The sequence below is a fragment of the Ailuropoda melanoleuca genome, chromosome 8, assembly GCF_002007445.2.
Source record: "Ailuropoda melanoleuca isolate Jingjing chromosome 8, ASM200744v2, whole genome shotgun sequence".
Classification (NCBI taxonomy): Eukaryota; Metazoa; Chordata; class Mammalia; order Carnivora; family Ursidae; genus Ailuropoda; species Ailuropoda melanoleuca.
The window spans coordinates 4,775,261-4,792,178 of record NC_048225.1 but is presented as its reverse complement, the minus strand read 5'-3'; the positions used below and the strand labels follow the sequence as shown (position 1 = coordinate 4,792,178).

At 37.7% G+C, this 16,918-nt stretch overlaps 1 protein-coding gene across 3 annotated transcripts in view; it reads left to right on the top strand.

Annotated features, from left to right (window-relative positions):
• CWF19L2 (CWF19 like cell cycle control factor 2) overlaps positions 1-16,918 on the top strand; it is a 128,032-nt gene that overhangs the window by 19,263 nt on the left and 91,851 nt on the right. For all 3 annotated transcript variants that reach the window (XM_011236959.3, XM_019809682.2, XM_002928982.4), the window contains exons 5-7: positions 234-353; positions 6,515-6,608; positions 14,293-14,408. In XM_011236959.3, coding sequence (XP_011235261.2) covers positions 234-353; positions 6,515-6,608; positions 14,293-14,408 — 330 coding nt within the window. The remainder of the gene's footprint in view (positions 1-233; positions 354-6,514; positions 6,609-14,292; positions 14,409-16,918) is intronic.

The following is a 16,918-nucleotide window of genomic DNA, read 5'->3' as shown; positions in this document are numbered from 1 at the left end:
CAAGTCTTTTTTCTGGTTTACTCCTTAGAACAGCCCTAAAAGGTAGGAATTTTATTCCATTTTATAGGAGAGAGAGGAAGGCATTGAGAGACTAAAAAACTTGCTTCAGGATAGGCAAATGTAGGATTTGAGCCGGGTTTGCATGCCTCCAGAGTCCTTGCTGTTATTACCAAGCGTTTATTGTTCACTTCTAATCAATTTAGATTGAAATAACTTTTTTTTTTTTTAAACAGAGAGATGAGTGGATGACGGTTGATTTTATGTCTGTTAAAACTGTGTCCTTATCATCACTCAAAGCTGACAAGGAAGCTGTGAGGAAATCAGAGCAAGAGAAAATCCAAGCTCTGGAACAGGTAAGAATATTAAAAATGCTGTAACTTTCAATTTACCTTTAATAAGCAATGAGGTATTTATATAAATGCAGTTTTACTTGTGAAATATTATCTTTTGCGGTATTTAATACCATTAGTGGGAACAACTATGAAATGTGACAGAAGTTCTTAAAGATGAATCTCCTGTAAGAAGCCGGTTTAATGCTATACTAGGTTGATAAATCCAGGGCATGTATAGTTGGGTGAATATTGAGTTTGGTTCACAGCTTGGATTCGTAAGGGTTTTAGGCTTGAACTGTGTTGCGTGTGTGGTCTGAAACTCTGCAAGGTGAGACTTTATTTAAAAGTATTCTTGTGGTGATAGTGCTTTGAAGTGCTTGGCGGGAGTGAACGCCAGTATTTTCTGGAGGGTCACACTGTCAATTTAGGTGTCACAGGTTTCCCAGAAGAGAGCTTATGATCTAGAATCACAAAATACATGAAAATGCAAGGATAGTCCATGAATGGCAGTCATCTAAAATAATGAACAGTAGAATCAGACCCACAAAACCTTTCTCTGTTGGAGTACTTAATAGCTTTATATGGTAACAGGAGGTAATGAAAAATGGAAGAAATAAAATCTTATTATGAAGGCAGATCTGGCAAAGCGCCAACAAGAACTTATAGAAGTAAAAAATATCACAATTGGATTTAGAATTAGAAACTCAGTAAATGAGTAAACAACAGATTGAATACAGCTGAAGAGAGAATTAGTGAACAAGAAGATTGTCTTTAAGAGTTTACCTTGAACACACCATAGAGGGACAAATAAATGAAAAAGGTGAGAGTGATCATAAGTCCTGTCAGCAGTGTTGTTTTGTGTCCCTCCCCCCAATTTAATTTTAATTCTGAAAATGCAGGTGTGGTACATGGTATTGGTTTATTAATTAAGCACCTACTCACGTGGAACATTGGAAGGCAGGGGTTTTGGGATCAACTTGACTCAGCTCTGGAACATATCTTTGTCTCTGGGACGTGACGGAGTTGGAGTCATTGTATTCAGAGAGGAGAGGGCAAGTACATGTAGCACTAGGGGGGTGACCATGCACAGTGGAGCTGCATGTGGTCTGGAAGTTGGGATTATCCAGGCCATCACAAGCTTGCTTCTGAAATCCTGCTCTGCTATTGGTGGGCCTTGATGTGTTGGTGTGTTAGGGTAACCCTGGCTTGTGGTCTTATGTTTTGTTCGTATCCTGTTTAGGCCTGTCCTCCATATCAAACCATAAAACATAGTAAACCCTTGAATACCTTTAATAGATGGAAATAGTGACCAGTTATTCTTAGAAATACAGTGACATAAAACCATATTCATTTTCCTGAGAAATGGTAATCATTTTGTCCTATCTCACCACCTTTCCAGCTCCGAATTCCAAGCTTTCTAATTAGCATAATCTTTTCTTACAAACTCTTATATGAACTTCTCTGATTCATTCGAGCCAGCATCCATGGATCTGCTCAGTTGCCTATGAAAAGTTTTTGTCTTTTGCGTGTATATTATCTTTGTCATTCCTGCTGAAGTGTCTGTCCCTTATTAGTTGTATGTCTTCTCTTTTGTGTGCCTCAGTTGTCTCATCTGTATTGGAGTGGAGTTCGTGTGTGTGATGAACTGGGGACAGCCCCTGGAACAGGTTTAGGCCCTGATTCACTCTTGTGTGAACAGTTTCAATAAGCTCTTCCTTTCTCACGCAGCGTCCTGTGATGGGTCTCAGGTTAGTCTTTTCAAAAAAGTACAGCTCTGATCATGGTGTTACTCTGTTTAGAAGGCCTCGTGATTCAAGGGAAGGGGAATGTCTTAACCATTGCTAAGGTCCTTTCTGGTGGAAGAATCTCCACTAGTGGTATTTTGTGCCACCTTCTTTCCTCATTCTGTCCTTGAGGATATGGAGTAAATTTTCTTCTGGAAAATTTGGAAAGAATGCACTGGGAGTATGTGGCTTAGCCCTGTGCTTCCTGCTTATGGACCAGGCTACCTGTAGAGGCCGTGTGGGGAGTCCGGGGAGGTGGGCTTGGCTCGGTGCTGACTACACCTGGGAACGTCTGCCTCATTGTGCTGTTCACACAATAATAGGCCCATTTGGTTTTTACTGAAAGAAAAATTCTCTTCCAATTTAGCCTTCATCAGCAATAAAGGTCATTTTTGTCTTTTATTTCCTTAAGGTTTTGTTGTATTACTGAACTTGTTCAGAGCTTGGATGGAAAACAAAGATGGCATATTTATTCTTCTCCTTTAAAGGCCCCCACCCCTACCCCAGAGCTGCCATGAATAGAGTCCAAACACATTGGATTGGGTTCTTTCTCTTAGGTAATTTGTACCCCAGCCAAACTAGTTTCATCACCTTCCCTCGTGTATCTCTGCAAATTTCTGTCTCTGCATCTTTGTTCATCTGGTTCTTTCTAAGTGAATTCCCTTTCTCTCTGTAAGTCTGCATTTTGTTTATCCTTCAAGGTCTAACTTGATCTGTACTATGAAAATTTTCCTCTTTAACTGAAATAAATGAACCTTGCCTTAGAATCATATGTTGATTCTTATAATGTGGGTGGGGATAAAATGAAGATAATGGGAGGAAGTCTGATGATGGTCCTTAAGTTTCAGTGTGAAGTGTGTTGATTTTATGTCTCCTCTGGTTTTTCAGGATATCTTTTGTGCTCTAGGCTGGTGTTTTTCAAAATGTAGGTCATATAATTGATTTATTGCAATCAGCACTTAAACATATAAAGTATCAGTGTGTATTACATGTAATAAAGATACAGTTTGTTTCCTAAAGCCTCTGTTTTGGACACACACACACACACACACACACACACACATATACAAGCAAACACATATAATCTCTCTTTGGGTGAAGGTCATAAAAAGGTTTGCAAACACATGCTCAAGGCTGTGTCTTTGTCTTCTGGGCCTCTTCTGCCCGCACTGTGCTGTGATCTATGGGCGATGGCATGTATCTGTAGACCTAGTCCATAGACCGTTATAGAGATGCGTACTGGTTTTTCAACTTTCTTTTACAAGCCGGAGATGTCCCCACCCCAGTCCTTGGCTTCATCTGGTGAACTGGCTCTATTCCTGGAGCACTTGCAGCAGTTGAACTAAGGGCTGTTACTTTCTGCTCGCACATAGAGCCCAGTAAGGCCTGTGGTTTCACGTCACTTTACCACTTTGCATTCTGTTCTGTTCTGGTCCACAAAGATGTTTATCTTGTTTTGAACTGAAGTATGTTTTATATTTTGTGTATCTTTTCTGTTTGTCCTGAGCAAGGAGATTGTGATGAATGGAACCTTTATAAGCCATTTTGACTAGAAGGGCTGAGAGTGTTTTAGAGATTGATTTATATGGATATATTTTATTTCTGGTTCATTCCTGTTAATCGCTATGTAGTCTTCCATCATCTAATTATGCCATACGGTTGATGTCCATTTCTTGTGGGAATCTGCAGACATCGGCATTGTTTGCTGTCTTTCGTTATTTACAAACAGTGCCAAATGAAGGTCTGTGTGTGTATTTTCTCACACACGTGTGTGTGGACTTCTCCCTGGTGCACATCTAGAAGTGGAATTGCTAAATTGTAAGGTATGCACCTGTCTTCTTTTACAAATACTTGCAAAGAGATTGTAAGTTTATACTGCCCCAACAGTGTATGTCTGTCTGTTTCTTTTTTCTTTTCTTCTTCTTCTTTTTTTTTTTTTTTTAAGATTTATTTATTTGAGAGAGAGAGAGAGAGAGAGGGAGTAGGGACAGAAGGCGGGGGAGAGAGAGAATCCTGAAGCAGACTCCCCCTGAGCAGGGAGCCCAGTGCAGGGCTTGATCCCAGGATGCTGGGATCATGACCTGAGCTGAAGGCAGACTCTTTTTTTTTTTTCTTTTTAATGATATGTTAGTCACCATACAGTACATCATTAGCTTTCGATGTAGTGTTCCATGATTCATTGTTTGCGTATAACACCCAGTGCTCCATGCAGTATGTGCCCTCCTTAATACCCATCACCAGCCCATCCCAGTCCCCCACCCCTCTCCCCTCTGAAGCCCTCAGTTTGTTTCCCAGAGTCCATAGTCTCTCATGGTTCATTCCCCCTCTGTTTACCCCCCCTTCATTCTTCCTTCTCCTTCCGATCTCCCTGCTATTTCTTATGTTCCATAAATGAGTGAAATCATGTGATAATTGTCTTTTGAAGGCAGACTCTTAACCTGCTGAGCCACCCAGGCGCCCCAACCAACCATGTATGTTTCTCTACCATTCATTGTAGCTGTATGGTCAAACTTAAATTTTTGTCATGCTAAGTGAGAAATAGCATTTCATTGTTTTTATATGCATTTGACTGATTACTGTGAGAGATCTTTCCATGTTTTTTTTGTCATTCAGACTTCCTATAGTATGAACTGCTTATGTTTTGCTTATTTTTCTTTTAGGGTTGTCTTTTTCTTACTGACTGGTGGTAGTTGTTTATACATCCAGTCCTTTTACTGTTGTATATTTTCACATACTATCTCACAGTTTGTCTAGACTGTTGTCAGGTGTCCTCCTCAGTGTGTAAGTCCAGGCTTTTGTATCCTGTTGAGAAGCTGGCGTATATCTCTTTGAGTGTGTGCGTTAAGACCACTGGAAGAAATTCCTTGATTATAGACCCTTGAAGTTTTTGTGGTAGTCTAACAAGGGAGGTGATGGAATTTTTTTGGTACAAACCAAAAATCAAATCCTTATGGTTTTGCTTATCTTTCTATGTTAACCTTGAACTTAAATTTTGTACTTTGAAGATTCTGTACTGTTGTGTCAGCTCATGAATATTTTTTAAAAGCTTTTAAAAAAAATTTTTATCCACCATTTTTGTTTCTAGTAGTATGGTTAGTTCATAGTACTAGAAAATAACATTTAAGTCTTTTCACTCTTCTCCATGTAGTCACTGTATTAGCTCTAAGAAACATTTTCTGACCTTCTGAGGTCAAGTCAGGTGCCCCTGTCTGCAGCTCTCTAGCATGTTTTACCTTCATAGCACTCACCCCTGTTGGACTTGCTCCATTGTCTTTCTCTTGTCTCTGGGCCGCCATTGCTCTGATGGGAAGGACTGGCTGGCTTACTCCTTCGAGCCCCAGTGCCTGGCACAGGGCTCGGAGCACAGGAGGCGCTTGAATGGTGATGAGGTTACCATCAGCTCTTTTCCAATTGTAGCCACCATCATCTGACCAGATTTCTGCCTCTGATCTTGCTTTTCTTCAGTTTTTCCTCCACTCTGAACGCACTTTGCTCTTGTGTAGTTCAAAGCCGGTCACTTTCATGATTCACTGTTGCCCCAGCATAAAACCCCGACAGCAGTTGGCCCTCATCCCTGATGATTCTACAACCTAATCTCTTATCAGTACTCACTCATACTTCTAGGTTTTAGACAGTCTGGATCATTTTAAGTTCCTTGAAAGTTTTCTGTTTCCTCGAGGGTTTTATGAACATGCTGTTATTCCTTTTCCCTGGAGCATCTCTTTGCCTTCTTCTCTCACAAAAGAGAATTTGGCTAAATCTTGCTCCTTTTCAGTTCTGAGGCTGCACGTATTACTGCCTCTAGAAAGTCCCTGATCTTTCAGTGCGAAAGAGGTTTAATTTGTGTGTGGCTCTAGCACTCTGCACTTCTGTCCTCAGAGCCCTTGTCAGTTACTTGTTTATTGTCTCTGTTCCTCACTATGTCATAAGCTATCAAGGGCTGAGTTAGGCATATTGACTGTTTATTAGGTCTTCTGCACCTAGAGCATTTCTTCCTTTTTTTTTTTTTAAAGATTTTATTTATTTATTCGACAGAGATAGAGACAGCCAGCGAGAGAGAACACAAGCAGGGGGAGTGGGAGAGGAAGAAGCAGGCTCATAGCGGAGGAGCCTGATGTGGGGCACGATCCCATAACGCCGGGATCACGCCCTGAGCCAAAGGCAGACGCTTAACTGCTGTGCCACCCAGGCGCCCCTAGAGCATTTCTGATTGATAGTAGGCATGAATGTTAATTTATATGTTATTTTTTGCAAGTTGCAGAAGAGTGTCTCTTAGGAGTGTTTTAAATATTTGTCCAAGGTTACAACTGTTAACCAAGTCTCAGATATATTATTTATTAACATATTTTATGGTGAGGTTATTTTTAAATTATGATCTTTGAAAATGTTTCGTTCTAGTCCAGACTGCTGGAGAGAGAATTGAATCCATACTGGAAAGATGGTGGGACAGGTCTTCCACCAGAAGACTGTAACACGTCATCAGTTACCAAAGGTATCTCTAGATTTTGGTTGTACCCACACAGGCGTGTCTTATAACTTGGTATTCCCAAGGGAATGACCAAAGGTAGTACAATGGCAAGATTTGGTTATTTAAATATTAAGTATTTCTGCTTGGTGCTATAGTTTTGATTATGTCCAGAGCTCTGTGTTTGTTTCTGGATTTGCAAAACAACTGTAAGTTTATTGATTATCTGATGTGGAATCCATATAGTTTCATGTTATGAGCACCTGTGGATTATTACTGAAGGTTCAGATAACGTAACGACAAAGCAAATAAAATGTTTGTAGTCTTTTGGGGCCTTATTTAAATGGGAAGATTATTTTAACTATGTTTGGGAGCAAATTGATTAACTGTATATATTTTTATACTTGATAATGTTTCCATATTTGAGTTTCTGTTTTGGATGGATTAATACAAAGTATGATTCTATGAGCATATAATAATTCATTTTAATACAAATTCTGTATTAAAATGTAAAAAAGTATTAAGTCTGAGATCTCATGAAAATAATGTATAAATATTAAAGATGTGATTTCGTATCTTCAGAAACTCCTACTTTGCCAGCATGCATAAAATTTGTTATTTACCTTAGGATAGTGCTGTTATTTTCCAGCAGATGGAGATAAAATATTTAAGTGTCACATAATCACACTTGATACCATAATTTTAAAAATATTTATATGTCAATTAGGTGTTGTGGTGACTAGTCCATGAACAGTTTATGTAACTGCGGCTAACCTACAGCAGAGATAACGGCATTGTCAGTTATTGTGTTATCTTTTCCTTTTAGTGGTTCATCAGAGTATTTTCCTGCTTTTTGTTGTATTGTTTATTTTTATTTTGGCCATTCATAAAAATTCTTTTTATGTTTTATGTGGAGCTGTTCCTAGAGCCACCCTGGGGGCTTGTTTATGTTTTTTCTTTAGTGGTTTTGCCGAAGCTGTTAGTAATTGTAGCATTGTCTTTATTGCTTTTCAGCATGGGAGAAATGTCTCTGCTGGGTTGTAACACAGTCACTGTCGTCACACAAGAATCTCTTTGAGATGCTTTTTTAGTAATTTAAAAGCAAAAGTTTAGGGCCGTAGGTTAGCTCACTGAACCATTACTATGTTGACCCAATTTTTCGATCCAGGCTTTTGCCGCACCGTTGTCAGAGGACAGTTAGTAAATAAACCTGTGGAGAACACTGAGAATTGACAAACTGAATCTTTGGGTATTTGCAGCCAGTAGGTTCTCAACTTCTTGACTGTGGAAGACTCGAAGTTGTACTGTAGGTAGTATCTTTCAGCGGGCTGAAACAGCATAATCTAAGACACGACGAGAAAAATGACCTAATATAAAGCTTTTAGAGAGCCTTTTTTCATTCCCTTTCATATCAGGCTTTCACCACCTCCCTTTCCCATATTATTCTTAGTTAGAAGGAGGAAAAATGACAGCTTCTGTCTGTCAGAGGTTCCGATCCCAGAGTTGACGTTAAGTTTTAGGTGATCTGCAGGTTTGACTGCATATGCAGATAGTGTAGTTGTTGTGTTTAGACGAGTGGTAGGGCTGAGCTGGTTAGCCACCTAACAGTGTTACCGCTTTAGTATGAAGGAGCTGTGCAGAGGTGACAGAGTGGTCGAGTTGAGGACTCAGAGTTTGGAGTTAGGCTGCTTGGGATTAGAATTTTGGCATTTCCACTTAGTAGCTTTGTGATTTTGGGAAAGTTTCTTAACCTCTCTGAGTTCATTTTACGCATTTTTTAAACATTTTTATTTAAATTCCAGTTATTTAACATAGTGTAATCTCAGTTAAAGGTGTACAGTTTAGTGACTCACCACTTCCGTACAACACCGGTGCTCTTCATGACAGGTGCCCTCCTTCATCCCCGTCACCTGTTCCCCCATCCCCCCCCCCCTCTGCTGACCATTAGTGTGTTCTCTGGAGTTAAGAGTTACAGCTCTAGTTTTTAATTCCTATTTTACAAGAAGAGTTTAAGTAAATTCTTCAAGTTCATGGCTAGTAAGTATCCAAACCACAATTAGAATCCAAATGGTTGGGCTCCAGAGCCCGCTCACTTCCCAGCATGCTCTTCTGTGCCTCTCAAAGATGGAAAGGGAAGTGTACTTTCACCCTTTATTTTGTTATACATCTACATCGGATTTTTTTCTAGAGTGAGCATGTAATTTGTATTTGAAAAAAATCTGTTTAAAACCAGCCAGCTTAATTTGATGTCAAGTTCAAGCATTTAATGTTCTGCCAAATTGGCACATCCAGAGGTTAAGGAAAATAGCTGCATAAGGACATATCCACACACAGTCAAAACCCCAGGATGATTCAATGCAGTATTAACTTATTAAGGCTCATTCTTTAGGGATAGAAGGAAGAGTTTTTCTGGTACCGTTTGTTGCCAGAGGTTTCACCCTTGCTCATGGAAGCAAATTTTGGGACTCAAAAGCATAAAGTAAAGCAGAAGTTTCTTGCTTAAAATATTTTTAATGGGAAATGTCCTTTATGCAGCATAAAATGGAAAGAATGGAAAGAATAGAAAAAGTCTGCTAGCTACATCTGAACCAAGTCTGCTTCTCTGTGCACCATCCCTGGGCCACGTCATCTCCTGATTGTGCCCTTGCCAGCCCCTCTGTGGTCTGCTTGCTGCCCCTCTAACCGGTTCTCCACAAGACAACCATAGTGGGGTTCTCAGAAAGTAAGACCAATCCTGGCATAGGCCTCCTCCTCTAAAATTCTTCAGGGTATCCCGTGGTTTCTGGGGTAGAAACGAACAGCCTTTGGGAGGCCAGGCAGCCCTTGTGCACTCTGATGGCTGGCAGTGGGTGCTCCTCCTGCAGGCCTTTGTTTACGGGGCACACAGGGCCTTTGCACAGGTTCCCCTTCTATTACCTGGCTAACTCCTACTCGTTTTTCAGAGTGAGCACTGCTGCAGCTTCCTCGGAGGGGCCTTTCCTGACCCCCAGACCAGGCTGTGAGCTGCTCCATGTGCTGGTAGCTCTGTGTCCTTTGGCTTCAAGACCCTGACTACAGTAGAGATTTCACATGTATTCACATGCTTATTGGAACGCCCATCTCCAGTGAGTTTTTCTGCTATGTATGGGTAGAGAGCGGCTGCTTCTGCTTACCTTTTATCCCCAGAAGCTAGTACTATACATTTACTAAGTGAATAATATGATAATATACCGAGCCAAAGTACTCTGTAAAGCAAAATTTGAAAAAAACAGCATTTTGGTGAATGTGTGTTGTTTTATCATTCTTTTCATTATTACCTGGTTAAGCTCAGTTTAGAAATGAAACGAGAAAGATAAATTTTATATTATCCAGTTAAGCTATTGAATATTGCCTGCAAAATACGTACGCACCTGTATTTTATGTAAGAAAAAAATGGTTTCTCAGTCTTCACGTAACATGTACTCCATGTAGGAATAATAGTAGTCAACATTAAATACAATTCTATTTTCATAACAACCATGCATTTTATATCAGAGCATTCATGGGATATTTGCCTCTTAACCTAAATTTACAGTAAAAGATGTTTTCAGAAATAAGTACTTATGAAATTGACAAGCTACAACAGGTTCTTGAGGCAAATAGCTCTAAAGGCTGGACCGAAGGCTGGTTAGTTTCACATTGTCTAGAAACAGCTTCACAAATCACTTAGAAAATCAGCCCAGAGGTAATCATAGTAAAGCACATTTCCCTTCTATTCTTGGAGCCCATCTTGCTTGAGAGTGGATCGGATAGTGCCTGTTGTTGAAGAAAGCGGTGGGGCCTGACCCTGATACGTAAGCTTTGATTCTGGGTCAGTTTCCTGGCGTGGGCTGGTCGGCGCTTACCCTCCAGAATCTTTGTCCATGAATTTCAGCAAGTAAGCATCAGCCTTCTCTTTTCCTTCAGCTCTGCAGCCTTTTCTGAGAAATTGTGAATATCCATCTCAGATGCGTCTACTGTGGCTTTTTTTTAAGAGTTAACACTCCATTTTGTCACCGGAAAGGCAGAAGTGACCTCTCAAAGCAGCCATGGCAGCCTGGGTAGAATGCGAATGGAAACCAGTGGGAATCCCACAGGATGTACAAAGTAAAAGGTCGTTGTAAGTGCTAGGGAGGGAGCTTCCCAAACCACGTTATCCGGGAGTATGCGAGTGTGGAGAAGAGCACGGCCCTGACGGATTGCAGCCTGTCCTGGAGCCCGGCGTGGTGGCACCATGTGCACTGGAACCGGGTACCCCTCTCCGTGTGGGGCCCGGTGGCCAGCACCGCTCACCAGCTGCCTGTCCCTCTCCAGAGAAGTCGTGCAAGGAAAGTTCATCAGTTGCCGCCTTAGCGCCATCACAAGTCACCCCGTGGCAGCTCTGCGTAGCGCTGTTGTCCTGCAGCCCGCGCCTCCCCAATTTACTCATTTGTGAGAGGCAATAATCACAGTACTGGGCTCATGTAGATATTGTGAGGATTCAGTGAGAAGAGCTTTTAGCTCGATACCTGGGAAACAAAAGACTTAATGATGACAGTGTCAAATACTTGAGTCCTTATGATGAAATGTTTTGGGAAGATTTTATCGACAGGTTTTTTTTTTTTTTAATGATCGAGGTGCCATATTTTCAAAAATTAATTCGTTGATCTTGATCTTTTTTCCTTAGAAAAAATTAAGTGGACAACTAAGTTAACTGTTCTCAGCATTCATACAGAATTATTTTAAACCATATTTTAGTAATGGGAATATTTGTATAATTTTAGTTTACATGGCACATTAACATGTGAGCTCATTTTCCCAGCAGCCATGTGAAGATAGCAATGTCGATGTGATTGTCCTAAATTTTATAGCTCGGGAAACTAAGGCTGGGAGACACTGCTAGTTTGCTTGTGGTCATATGAGTGGTCCTAGAACCCAGGTCTTCTGACAGCTCGTCCGGGTTTATTTACTTCGGATTCTTCACTACGAGACTGTATTTGCTGCTCCGTAGTTAGTAGAAATTATTGCCTACAGACTGTTCTGATGTATTTCTGTTCTGTCTATGTATATTTTTCCCTCTATTTTTTGGCTTTCTCTTTTAGACTATTTTGAATTGGAAGAAATTTCACAAGTGGCTTTTATCAACTGCCCTGTATTACCGAAGCAAAGGTCCAGGGAAGTCAGAGACTTAAGATCTTACAGCTAGTTTGTAGGAGGAGCGAGACTAATATCTAGGTCTCCTGATATTTAGTTTATTGCTATTTTTTTTTATTATTTATCTTCTGAGAAAAATGGGGAATGCAGCCTGGATTCATTTGGATGTATTTTGTGTCTAACAGTGTAACCTTTAATTATGATGGGAAGCATTACTTTTAGTCTCTTAAGTTTTTGCTTCAGATATAGGTATATATTAAAGGTATACTGTAAGTTTACTGAACTTATTTGATGTATCTTTATGTCAGCATAGTGGATAGGGACTGTGTTTTATTCATGTTTTTACTTCCTACTATGTTTAACACATTTTCATATAGTAAATATTTACTAAATATTTGTTAGAGTGAATTTCATGATGAATGGTGCTCTGCAAGTTGTTATTTTTTTATTTGCTTTTAAAAATCTGATGATTTTTCCTGTTAAAAATATTTTATTATTGTATCTCTAATTATAAGATTAGTGATACTATTGAAATAGAACATATAACCAACTAAAGATATTATTATATAAATATATCTAAGATTGTGAATTTTACTCATAACTGAATTCACTGAAAATCTTTATTCTTGTTTGATTTCCTTGATAAATGTTAGCACAGAAGAATAAAAGTCTTCCTTTTTCTTTGAGTTTTTTTTCTCTGAACTAAGTTTATGTATTGGTGATTGTTCAGAAAATCTTCACTCTGCCCATCAGCATTTTATCAGTTTCATAGATAACTCTGAACTTGTGTAGCTGGGATATTAACATAGGTATTAAAAGCAGTGGGTTTCTCTTTGTGTAAATTGGGGATTTAGACTAAGTTCCTTCACTAATTGCATTGTTAATTTTGAACTCATAGACTATATAAAATAAGAAAAAGAGAGCAAGAGCAAAATAAACTTGAAACAAAAGTGAATCATTGAGTTACCTAGAGATCTAGGTTTTGAAGTACAAAGTATTTTAGACCTGTAAAGAAAGACTCATTATCTTAGAAGATTCGGATTGCTCAAAGGCAAACTTTTGAGATTTGACTGAGACTGGAATTAGAGGATTGAAAAATCTTTTTTTCTTTCAACTTTTTATTAATATTTAACACATGCAGAAAAATACACAAGCCGTTAACTGTACAGACTGATCATTTTCCCAAAGTGAAAATCTCCATGTCATCAGCACACCTTTTAAGAAACAGAACATTATTAGCATCGTAACATGCTCCCTTTGTGGCCCTTCTAGTCTCTATGCTCTTGTCAGAGGGTGACCACTGTTCTGCTTTCTAGCACCAAAGTCAGTTTTTCCTGGAATCATGTGGTAAGTACTTTGCTCCCTTTTGGTTCCTGCCGCTTGTGGTCACATTTTCAGTCATCCATGTTGTTGTGTAGAGGTGTAGTCATTGATTTTCATTGCTGTATAACAGTCTATTTTACGAATATATCATAATTTATGCTATATATACGTTTTACTGATGGTGGACATTTGGATTGTTTTCTAAGCTGGCACTACTGCGGACTTTTCCATACATGTCTTTTGTGGTCTTTGTACTTTTTTGTTGATTATAGAACTGGGGTGATCTAAAGCAATCCTATTTTTGGACAAGGAAAATCAGGAACAGGGTTTTGGCTGAAGTAATTGATTAGATTTCTTTATATCAAAAGTGTGATGTGTGTAGAAGGAAATACAGGCGCTTAATAAAGTTTGTTGAAGGCATTCAGATTTTCATAGTTGGTAATCATGACTGCATAGAATAATTTATTTTGCTATACATTTCAGTATTATCATCTGTAATTTCCTTATTTGTTCTTCATGCTGTATTTGAGGTAGCTTTTTCCCTGCAATGTGTGTACTTTTATTCTTTATTTCTGAGAATGCCCTGCCTGTTCTTATCTTTGTTTATAGAAATCCCACTCATAGTTTTAAGCCTGGTCTGTAAAATGTTCCCTGACCTCCCATTTAGAAATAATTCATCTCTCTCATTTTTCTATAATTATTTATATTTTTTATTGTTGTTATATATTATCCTTATTGTTATTACTTATATGCTCTTACCCTCTTACTCTTAGATTGCAGTTTTTTTGAGGATAGTTTTATTTATTTTTGCCTTCCTCAGTCCCTAAAATCTGTACCTTGCATATATAGTTATATAAATAAGATGTTGAGGGGCACCTGGGTGGTGCAGTCGATTAAGCATCCAATTCTTGGTTTTAGCTCAGGTGGTGATCTCAGGGTCATGGGATTGAGCCCTGTGTCGGGCTCTGTGCTCAACACAGAGTCTGCTTCAGATTCTCTCCTTCTCCCTCTGTCCTTGCCTTTCCTGTTCGTGCTTTCTCTCTCGCAAATAAATCTTTTTTTAAAAAATAAAAATAAATAAATAATATGTTGAATTTTATTTTCTTTTAATATGTTGAATTTTAAATACACTTAAGATTCTTACATGTTCTGGGGAAAATATCTAATTTATACTTTAGAAATTATTATAGAAGCAGTAAATATTGATTGTGTTCTAACCACATGAAATATATAACTGACATTTAGTATTGGAATTTAGTTTCAGTAGTAGAAGATGGTGGATTAAGCTGGCTGAAGAAGTCTTACCAAAGAATGAAGGAACAAGCTGAGAAACAGAATAGGAATTTTGAAGACATTGTGGCTGAAAGATACGGGGTGAGTACTGGTATTAATAAGATAGGTTATTTATAGTTACATGAGAAACCAATGTCTTTAACTGTGAGTGTTTTGTGTCATGAAGCTCTTTTGAATTAAATGGATATTAAATCTCTATCGACAGCTGAACCCATTTTCCTACCTTTTTTTATCATGTAAACTTCTGTAGCATATTTTTATTGACGTGATGAATATAGATCTTAAGTATACAACTTAAGTATGTGTGTTTAATGTAAAAATAACATTTTCTCATTGTGAGAAAATTTAAAAATGCAGGAAATCCTCCATGGCACACCTCTTGAGATAAACACTGTTGAAATTTTTATATATTTTGGAGTTTGTGTTTATTCCAGAGATTTTGTTATACTCCAGAGTTTTGCAATATAACAGGTTTTTAAAAAATATATTTTTAAATAAATATATATACATAAAAAAATATATATATGCACACACTCTTAAAATAATGGAACCATAATATTTTACATGATATTTTAGAACCAGCTCCCCCATTTACCATGTGTGGATAATCTTTGTACTTCAGTAGTTAGTAATGTCTTTTTTTTTTTTTTTTAATTTCTAGAAAAAAAAGCAGGTTTAGAAAATAAGATTTCAAGAATATGGGCAAGCAAAAAAAAGTGAGAGAAAAATCGTTCTTTTTTTTAAAGAGACTCTGTGTTATATTTTGTTGTATATAGTTTCCCAGATTTTTGTTACATACTTTTAAAATAAGTAGTTTTATTAAAGTAGGGTCATAGAATACATTCTGCTTTTTTCACTTACTAATATAGGTATAATTGGATGTCAGTAAATATATACATTTTAATGGTCTTTTAATATTTTAATATATATTTGTATGGATTTAATGTGTATTTATGTATTTGTCAGTAGACGGACATTTATGTCTTTCTTTCCCCTGTTGAATAGTGCCGTACCGGTAATCTTTGTTCAAAGCGTTTTGCATACTTACCAGAATTTTTCTTTTTCTTTTCTTTTCTTTTTTTTTTTTTTTTAAAGATTTTATTTATTTATTTGACAGAGATAGAGACAGCCGGTGAGAGAGGGAACACAAGCAGGGGGAGTGGGAGAGGAAGAAGCAGGCTCATAGCAGAAGAGCCTGATGTGGGGCTCGATCCCACAACACCGGGATCACGCCCTGAGCTGAAGGCAGACGCTTAACCACTGTGCCACCCAGGCGCCCCAGAATTTTTCTTAAGATGAATTACTGTAAACAAAATTGTTACTTTAAAGGATATAGACACTTGAAGTGAGATATATATTGCTGAATTTCTCTATAGAAAGATTAACAAATTACATTTTCGTTACAATGACTTGTCTGTCACCTGGTTTTCAGCAGTACGATTCTCATTCTTTATAGTCGGACACTGTGTTTGATAAACAGACTTTTTTTCATTGCTTTTATTTTTATACATTTGTTTTCTAATGAATTGGTATATTTTTTCATATATTTTTGGCCATTTGTATTTTTAAGTGAATTGATTGTTGGCATCATTTCCCATTTTACTTTTGGCATATTGGTTTCTTTAAGATCTTTTAATACGTCTGTTCATGTTTTTCTCTTAGTTTCGTATTTGCTTTTTCCTTTGTTTATATTTGCTATGGGTAAGTTTTGAGTATTGTTACCTAAAAAAGTCCATCAGGTTTTTCTTTCGTAACTTAATATTCATGCCGTAATTCATTGAAAATCCTTCTTCACCCCAAAATCATAATAATGTATGTCTGTATTTACTGTGAGTACTTGCTCAGTTTTATTTTTTATGCACGTCTTTAATCTTTCTGGAATTTATATTTGTCTATGGTTGTAAATAGACTTCTAACTTTCCTTAGGTCTTCAGATAGTTGTTTATAATATATTGAATAAATTAATCTTTTCCCACTAATTTGAAATGACACATTTATTATATATTAACTTCTCTCTTATAAAATAACTCTGTTTTTTACTCTCAAATCTGTTCCATTGATTTTTCTGTTATTTCCTGGAATTAGTATCATACTCTTAGAATTATTGTAGTTTTCAGTAACTCGTGCAGATAGCAGATAAGTAGTGAATACCTACTATGTGACAGGGTAGGTCTCTTTTTTATTAGTCATTAAAAAGTTAGCTCTTCATTCTTACATTTCTTTGTTGTTGTTAAATTTAGAATCATTGTGTCAGGTTAAAGCTTAACAGAAACAAACATTTTCCCAAAATTCATCATAAACTTACAGATCTTTTTTGGAATTTTGATATAAGTTTAACTAAATGTATTGGTAAATCAGGTATGATTAATATCTTTATTTATTTTTTTTAATTTTATTTTATTATATTATGTTAATCACCATACAGTACATCCCCAGATTCCGATGTAAAGTTTGATGCTTCATTAGTTGCGTATAACACCCAGTGCACCATGCAATACGTGCCCTCCTTACTACCCATCACCAGTCTATCCCATTCCCCCACCCCCTCCCCTCTGAAGTCTTCAGTTTGTTTCTCATAGTCCATAGTCTCT